The sequence below is a fragment of the Eucalyptus grandis genome, chromosome 2 (assembly GCF_016545825.1).
Source record: "Eucalyptus grandis isolate ANBG69807.140 chromosome 2, ASM1654582v1, whole genome shotgun sequence".
Lineage (NCBI taxonomy): Eukaryota > Viridiplantae > Streptophyta > Magnoliopsida > Myrtales > Myrtaceae > Eucalyptus > Eucalyptus grandis.
Window position 1 is genome coordinate 7154442 of NC_052613.1, and position 9128 is coordinate 7163569.

At 39.6% G+C, this 9128-nt stretch overlaps 2 protein-coding genes across 3 annotated transcripts; one reads left to right on the top strand and one right to left on the bottom strand.

Annotated features, from left to right (window-relative positions):
* The first annotated feature begins 1098 nt into the window (after positions 1–1098).
* On the top strand, positions 1099–5493 carry LOC104420231. 2 transcript variants are annotated; one of them, XM_010032115.3, is made up of 3 exons: positions 1099–1398; positions 2115–2236; positions 3171–5493. In XM_010032115.3, exon 3 carries the CDS (start codon positions 3215–3217, stop codon positions 5126–5128), a length of 1914 nt encoding a protein of 637 aa, XP_010030417.2. In that variant the 5' UTR covers positions 1099–1398; positions 2115–2236; positions 3171–3214; the 3' UTR covers positions 5129–5493. The 2 variants fall into 2 exon arrangements, with proteins under 2 accessions (XP_010030417.2, XP_010030414.2); XM_010032112.3 differs by having other exon boundaries at positions 1100–1398; positions 2115–2250.
* A 606-nt stretch (positions 5494–6099) lies between these two features.
* On the bottom strand, positions 6100–8102 carry LOC104420214 (remorin). Its single transcript, XM_010032098.3, has 6 exons — positions 7856–8102; positions 7478–7566; positions 6941–7207; positions 6724–6850; positions 6506–6587; positions 6100–6420 (listed from the first exon to the last, which is right to left on the bottom strand). The coding sequence occupies exons 1-6, from the start codon at positions 7879–7881 to the stop codon at positions 6232–6234; spliced, it is 780 nt and encodes a 259-aa protein (XP_010030400.2). The 5' UTR covers positions 7882–8102; the 3' UTR covers positions 6100–6231.
* Positions 8103–9128: the final 1026 nt, after the last annotated feature.

Genomic DNA, 9128 nt, shown 5'->3' on the forward strand with positions numbered 1-9128 from the left:
GAGCTCCATCAATTCGCCTTCATTCTTTTAAAGTCTTGGTGCTCGGACACGTTGCACCCCAATGTTGCATTTAATAGTCGAAATAAAATTCGAAATATTATTTATTCCATCCTACATTTTGTGCTTACTCAGAATTGAATAAAATCGGATATAAGAAATATGTAGATCGGATAAAATTATCATATTGGGAAGATGAAATAAAGGTGGGTATGATTTATAATATTCTAGGAAAGTTATTTTTCTCGAATAATAAACTTATTAAATTAACAAAATTAAAATTATATTTCAATATAAATAATATTTGAATTCTAATTTAAGAAATTAAAAATTAAAAATTATTTTTTATTTTAATCTTTTTTAAATTTATATATTCAACTTTAATTATATTTTATAATAAACATTCAATCTATAAATTATATATTTATATTTATTATATATATTTGAGGTATTTTTGTATTTTAGGTATGTTAGTACAGTTTACTATTTGACAATATTTTATTAAAGAATAATGAAAGGGAAAAAAGAAATAATAAAAAATAATTTTAAAAAGAGGAAAAGTAAAATAAAAATAAATCAATGAATAGTGTCACGATAGATTTTCATCATCTCCGTTTATGAACTTCTGGGTTCATTGACAATGATATGCCGTTTATATTAAAAAAAAATGCACATAATATAACGTGAATATATCCGATTTTAATACCATAATTCACCAAATAATAGATAAGATATAAAAAAATCCCAAGATTTCATATGTTATCATATCCAATCTTATTCGATTAGATAACCGGACGACCAAACATAGCTCAAGTTCCTATCGAAGTAATTTTCTTTTCAGGTGAATGGGAAAACAGAAGACAATAGGCGAGTTTTCCCCCCATTTCTTCCTTAAGCCTTTTTAAGCACATGTCCATGTCCTTTATGCACATGATAGGTGCGCACGTCCTCGAAAAGTCAACGGACGATTTGGCAGGGGACCGTTCTCCCCGGGGAGAACTCCCCCTCCTCTTTCTCTCTCTATAATAAAAGTAGGCTTCAACTGTAAAATACGACGCGTGCGGGGTCAATCCAATCCCCCACGCTTCTGCAACTACCATGGGAATTATAGAATGTGCCACCCTCTCTTTCCTTCCTCCCTTCTCTCTCTCTCTCCTTTTTTAGCGAAAGTATGGCGGCGAGTCCCTCTCTTTTTCCTGAGGGGGCGCCATCATTCAACGAACGCGCATTCTCACCAAGCCACAACCACCCCCACCGCCCTCCACCACCTACAGAAAAAACGGCCCTTTCGCCTACCCACCACCGCCACCCTTCTCCCCACCCCTGAAAGGGCCAGCAAAGATCCCTTCTCCCTTCTCTCTTCTTGCTCCCCTGCCTCGTCTCTGGATTTTGCAGCCTGAGGTAACCCTTCTCGAACGTTCTCCATCTTTGATGGGTTAGAATTCGTGGGGTGGTGGTCTTCTTTCCTTTTTCGGGTTTGGAACCCGGTTCTTGGTCTTCGTCTCTGGTTCTTGGATTGATCTCGATGTTGGGACGTGAGGGTGGTGTTTTCTTGATTGCATGGCGATAGGTTTGGCCGGAGAAAGTTGGTGTTTGTTGCCTTGTTGTTTTGTTCGGATTGCGCAGGAGTTGTTTTTCGTGATGAGTCGTTGGGATTGCTTGGTTTGAATCCGGGGTGCATGGTATCGACGTGCGCATCGACGGGTTTTAATTGTATTAGCTGAATCCTTCGCCTTCGAATTTGTTGCCTTCCGTTTCGTTGTCTGAAGAATTCTGTGAGATAAGCGCTGCTTCTTGCGTGTGATATTTCATTGGAGGATGATGGCACGAGTGAACTGTCTAGGAAATTTACTGTTTTTATGGTCGTTGCTCTGTTCTTCGGGTTGGAGAAATGTGGTCAATTCGAAAGATCAGGTTCTTTATGACCCGACCTCTGCCGGGTTATTCTATGATGAGTCTGTAGTTCTGTTTGGTTTATGGAAAATGTCAATGACTTTGGATCAAGGAATTCTTCGTTCCTTTTCTTTTATTCTGTTATGGTTGTCCATTTACGATATAATCTTATTGCCAGCTTTGAAGCTTGTGCTCCAAATCTGAATTATGTTTAATGTCTCTAGTGAGAAGCAACAATAGCCTCAATCGAGCTAAACCTGCCTAAGTTCTTTGAGCGGAGTGCTGCGGAAAGCTCCAGGTCAGAGTTCGTGGTCACCACACCACTATTTTACGTCCACAACCTGCTGTAAGTGTACCCAGGTAATCTTCCCAAACGCACAAATTATGAGGACATGCATATTTAAACTTGCAATATGTAATTACATGCGTGTTGCACTGTGCAATGGATGGGGGTTTTTGCGGGGGTCTTAGAGCTATTGACAAATTGTGATGATGAAATGGCAAATTGCCTTCCTCCATTAGTGTTCTCTTTTCCAAAGGTGCTGACTTTCCTTTTCCCCATTTGCAGTTCGTTGAATGAGTTTTGGAGGATGAGTTTTATGGACATGGTTTATGATCATACTTGCATGGTTTCTTTCTATTGGTCATTAAAGTGATTACACAGATGCATGCATTGATGCATCTATTCCCCACAAAAACAAGATTCTTGTGTATTTTTTGGAAACACATTCCAAGTAACTAAGGGAAATATAGGAGGATAGAACTGCTCTGCTATCATCTCTGTGAAAGATTGAAAGAGATATAGGTTTCTAGCAAGCGATCCTAGAAATATATCCTTCTAAAAGATTGAAAGAGACCCAGCATTTCTAGAGACTAGGTGGCATGTTTCATTTGAGTCCTCTTTTTCTTTTTCCCCTGCCATCCTTCTGCTGCCTTTAGGCAATGGAAGGTGAAAATATTTCAACTTTAGCATGTCTTATCTTTAGCATCTTGTCCCCCAGTAGCATTATGTTTGGCTGCATACTTATTATCTATATCGTACTTTAAACCATTAACATGGCCTTCTAAACCACTAGTATTTGGCTTATCAAAGAAGACTTGGGATCCATTTCTATGGCACTTCGACAACTCTAATTCGGAACTTATAGGCAGCCATTGTTGTTCACAAATCTGTCTGAACTATCATGAACTTGAACTTTATTGTACTCTAGCAAAGGCCTTTACTCACTGCATTTTTCATTTCCTCATGCACTTTTTTTACCATCACTCGTTGTTTGCAGCCTTTTTTACCAGATTGGTAGTTGGATATACCGTTCTTCTGAGAATGGACGGGGAAACGCATGATGAGGTAATGATTCCACAGAAAGTTGAATCTCTATGTGGTCATCTGAGAAGAAAATCTACTGGAATAATGGCTGCCCCAAATCTTCAACCACCGATTCCTTCTCGTTATCTAAGAGCCTCAATGGGATCCTGCCATGATTTTTGCAAATATGGGAGGAAACATAATTCTGAAGTGAGGACTAATTACCTGAGGTCAAGGAGAAAAGCCGCCACTTCTGGGGATCGCCATAACCGGGATAAGGCCAGTGCTCAGTTGGAGGGGAATGAGAAATTATTAGCTAATGTCGACGAATCTCCTAAGTCCGTCATTGTGAAGAGAGATGATTCCTGGTCAACTCAAGATGGAGACGTCATTGTGAACAAGGCTGGCATTTCTGGGGCTTGCTATGACCACGATGAGAACAGTGCTTCATTGGAGAGGAATGAGAAATCATTAGTCAATGTTGACGAATTTCCTGAGTCCATCATTGTGAAGAAAGATGAGTCCTTGTCAACTCAAGATGGAGATGTTGTTGTGAAGAAGGCTGCCGATTCTGGGAATCAGTATGACGAGGATATGACCAGTCCTTCATTGGAGGGAAAGGAGAAATCATTAGTCAATGTTGACGAGTCTTCTAAGTCTGTCATTGTGAAGACAGATGATTCTTTGTCAACTCCAGACAGAGATATCTCCCTTCAGCAGCCAGAGGATCCAGATGTCACCAGAGATTTTGCTGCCGACCTGAAGAAAAACTCTGTCCATCCAAGTTCATCTACTCATCCTAAAGAGGGAAAAAGTGATGAAGTACACGACAAAACTGAAGGGGTGCTTTCATTGGCCGCTCCCCAGAGTTCAAGCAGCAGAAATAACCAGAAAATCAGAGGCACTAAAGCAACAGGGGTCTCTGTGAATAAGAAGGAAAAGATCTTGCCGAGTACCGCATCCATTGCTCCTGAACGTTCTGGCAGAAGAGCCTCAAACAAGGAAACGAGAAACTATAAGCATGCCAAATCAGCATCCACTCAGAAAAACTGCAGTATCAGTAAAGCTGAGCCTAAGCTTTCCGATTGCAAGGATAAGACTAAAAAGACTTCAGATTTTGCAGTGGTGGATGTTGGAAATAAAATGGCAGGAACCGCTGAGAATAGCCTCCATACATTAGATAAGAGTCCTAAGGCAGAGAAAGAAAGAAGATCAAAAGGAGAGATTACCCCTCAACTTCCACCATCATCAGGGAAGAAAAAATCAAGACGCTCAGTAAATGCACATGGTTCGGCCCAATTGCCTCCATCCTCTGATAAGAAAAACACGAGAAGAATCGGAAGACGTGTTAATCAATCTCCTTCATTTTCATCTGCATCTTCATCTTCATCCTTGCGCTCAACACCATCTCTGCTAAAATCAAAGTCCACCATTGTTGATACTCCGTCTGAGCATGAGGCAGCTGAAAAGGGGAATCCAGTGGCTCGTTCAAACACAAATAGGCCCAAGAGGGTTGGCACAGGTAGCTCTGAAGACAAAAATTGCCAGCCTCAAATTCTACCCTTCAGGAGAGGGAAGCTGGTAGAACCTGGACTTGAGAACGGTCCTCCAAGGAGACTCAGGTTTCGACGACCAAGACTACTTGGCGAGTACCAAATTGGTAAGGGTGATGCTGCAAGAAAAAGCTTTAGAAGAAAGGACATTGATTCTCTGGAGTTTAAGAGTAATATAAAATCTGAGAAAATTATCTTGAAGCACCGACATGTGGAGAAAAGAGAGAATGCGCGAAGTTTGTTCAACAACGTGATTGAAGAAACCGCTAGTAAGCTTGCTGAGACAAGGAAGAGTAAAGTCAAAGCATTGGTTGGTGCTTTTGAAACTGTGATCTCCCTTCAAGATACCAAACCAAAGGCCACAGTCACTGCCTGTTGAACTGTTCAGGGTCTATGGTTTTATTGTACATAAGGATCTAAAGATAACTTCTGTTGTTCTTGTGGCATGAGAACTATATCTCGAGACTGGCTAATTGAGCTGAGAATGTGTCCAGTGTGAATTCTATGGTTTTGACACCTATTGTTGATCAGGTTGTTGTGTGTATAGAAAGAACATGACTTGATTAGATTGTTTGATTTAATTTTCCCCTTCTGAATTCTTGGAGTTTTAAAACATTGTTTTTGCACTATATGTACCTCTTGTTCATATTCATGTAACTCTCTTGGTCTGTTTTTTGGTTTGCAACGGAGGACATATCATGATGCTAGATTGATCTCAACTGGCATATCCCAGTTTTCTGTGTACCGTTGTCCTTGTCACAATTTATACACAGAGCATGATGCGGCTAATTGGCTTTTTTGAGTTATGGAAGACTCTCTGCCTACAGTGACATGGCAGCTGTCATAGTGACGACCAGATATTCGAGGATATTCACTATGTCAAGGATATTTGTGGGGCGGTGACCTTATGTCTGCTTGTTCCAATCTTTTGTGAGTGAGCCTGGAGGAGGAAACTTAATGTCACCGTGGTCCTTCTCTAAATGGCCCATCTTTAGCATCTTTTGTGCACATACCGGCAGGTTTCGTCTACTATCTAGCATTTTCTAACCCAGTTTAACCAATATCTTGATGTTAACCAAACTTCATTTGTTCTGCTTCTCTGATTGAATCCAGGATACTCAAACACCTTATATAATATGGCTGCATCGCTTATTCATGAGAAGTTGCTTACTTTGCTTGGCCTGTTGAGCAGAAATACTACCGCCAGCTTAAAAATCTGATAAGTCCTCCATTTTTCATCTCACTGTTCTTGAATGTCTGCTGAGATTATCTTGTGATTGACATAGTTGATGGCCGTTTGCCATAGAAGCAGCAGCAGTGCCAGTAGTGGACTTGGAGGCACATGATTCATTGTTTTGTGGATTTACTATTCTGCATCAGAGTTCAAACTTTATACAGTACAATTGAAACGACTACCCAATACATGAAGTATTTGCTTATCATCAATCCACAAGTGAATCCTGTTGTGCATATTAAGTAGACTTAAAAGCAGAAACATGTGAAAGGTGCTTCTCCTGATCTGATCTTCTTTGCCTTCTCCTTAACTCGAGATTCTTCAGTTCTTCTTTTCTCCTCTGCTTGTGCTGTTGCTTCGCGTGCCATATGATCAATTCTTGCTACCTTATATTGGTAATGCTGTTGATTCCTTGACCTTCTCTGCTCAAGCTCATTCTGCAATTGCGATAACATTGTTAGGGCTTTGACATTATCAGCCTTCATTAATTTGAGAATATCGCAGCTTAAGATGTTGCCATACCCTTTTCCTTTCAAAAGAATGTTTGGCTCTTGTTTTCTTCTCATTCTCCCATGAAAAGATGCTGGACTTCAAATTCTCATGCCTGGAATTTGAGAGGGTTATGAAACTAGCGTGGTGGTGCATTCGCTGAGCAGCTAGAAGTTTTACGTTCGTAGAGGATCGAATTTTCGTCAGTACTGAAAACCAATTTTTATTGACAATTTATAATGGAAGCTTACCTCTTTCTAATCATTTCAATCTGAGCTCTCTCCCATGCATCCGCTTTAGCTTCCTTTCTACTCTGTTTTGATCGGTTCTCCTTCAGTTTTGGGGTAATGGGAGTAGATGGCGACTTTTTCACGGAAGCTTCACATGGTACGTTAGTTTTAGTCCCTTCAAATATTAATATCAACGCTGAAGAGAATGGGGTGATGATTTAGGGAGAATTAACCTTACCTTCTGCTTCCACATTTGAGGATTGCCTGGTTACTCTTTCGGTTTTCGGTCCCATCTTGACATCGACCGTTCTGCTCTTAATCTTATTCCGGGAGGATGCAAAGTCCTCTCTCACCTTTGTTCTCTTTCCTACCTCAGTTCCTTCAAGGGAACATATAGCAAATGCAGCGGCTGCGACTGCACTGGCATACTCGCTGTCCCCATAGCCATGATCCGAACTCATTTGGCCAGAAAACTGCCTCGCGAACTGGTTCTGTGTCTTCTGATCTGCAAAAAATCTCATCATGTGCAGCATTTGGTCTTAAATGACTAATTCATTGCTCATAACTTTGCTGGAAGTAATATAGACTGTAGGTTTTATGTCGGTCTCAATCTTTCTTCTGATTATTTTAGTTCCTGTGTAAGATGCCAATCAATATGAGAATCATTTCAATATGAGAATCATTTTAGTATCGAACTTCAGTTGCGTACTCTATAGTTTCATTTTGTTTTTTTGTTTTTTTTTTTTGGCCTGAACGATGTGCATGTAAACGATACCTCGTTCTGAAGAATCCGTTTGTTGCTGTACCGTGCTAGTTTGTCTGCTCCTGCTGATATCTTCCGGCTTTGGTTCCGAAAACCTTTTTCTGCAAGGCAGTTAGTCTGCTAATGGACAACGGCAGTGCAAAACTATGTTCGATGCAGATACTTAACATAAGCCACTCTTTAATACTTTTCTCCATTCCATCTTCGACGAAGCTAGATGTACTATAATCAATCTCTGCTATGAATTTATAAAGATCTCGTGCGATAGTTCTCTTGCCTTTTAACCATAAAACGGGGAAGAAACTTCAGTTAGAGGAAACGATAAAAGTGGGCATTTTTGTAAAAGGTCTAGCACCAAACTTTGAGATATAAGGTCTGGTATTTGAGTACCTTGTCTGCTTGATTAGATGCTCCATCCTCTGAAATCCCTGGCGGCAACTGATCGTCTGTCTGCCTACTTCGCCAGCATTACCTTTTCTTTTCTTTTGGATTAGGTCTCCTGAATCAATACCAGGAACTATGCATTGGAATGGAAGACTTTGCGATGCTCATTTGTTTACGTAGCATGTGAGCAGAAGCCAATGAAGCAAAGTCTTGTGCCCTTTTTGTGCAGATGCAAGCAAAGTATCTCTCTCTCTCTCTCTCTCTCTCTCTCTCTCTGAAAGACGTTTTTTCCAACAGCTATGCCTTTGATATTCGGACAAGATAAAGTGGTCGCTTTCGGCATCTCTGGGCATCGACCAATGAGAAGGACATGACATTCTCTTTCCCACACGTATCGTTCGAGGAATAACATCAACTTTCAGTGACACAAGAAAGCTGGCAGGTGCAAAGATTCTTTGTTTTCCGGAAGCAGATTGAGAGGCATCTTGTCTTGCCCTTGAAGCCTGGAATCTACCCTACTGTTGCAGCTTCTTCTTCCTTCTTCTTCTTTTTCTGGGCTTTGGCAGTGACTTGTGAACAGCGACATGGGACAATGTCAGAGAGGTGTTTCCTTCATGGGGATGCATTGTTCTTCTTGTTCAACAATGGATCTGGAGCAGTGCAACTTCTCTGGTCACTTGGGTCATTTTGCAGTCTTCTTTGTGATGTTATAATGGAGAATGATGTTCAATTTATCTGATGATTAAGCTGTAAAATAAATTTTCCTTGAAATGAATATTTATTTATTCTATTTTTCTTATATGAGAGAACTATTGCTGAAGTCTAGAACAATTTTGCATAAATTAACAATGCGAACAGACCACGAATAGGACTAAGTATATTTCACCAAAATTTATCTAGGACCAAGTATGATTTACAAAAAATCCAAGATTTGAGTTCTGTTAATTTCGTAAAAAACAATGATTTGTAAAATATTTTTCTAAAAATAACCTGTTTGCATCGCTTGAAATAATACATCAATGAAATATATTTTCATTATCGGTAGCAATTTATGTTTAAATATGTTTGTGAACAATGAAATTATTTTTCGATCATTCATTTTTATAAGCGATACAAATAATTATTTTTAGGAAAATATTTTTCAAATTATTCATTTTCAATATAAAAAACCAAGTGCTTGAATGATATTTCCCTTTTGATCCGAAAAATTGACCTCTCTTTGATTTTTTTTTTCTCTCTCCCACAACCCTAAAAATATATATATTTCATAAATACCACC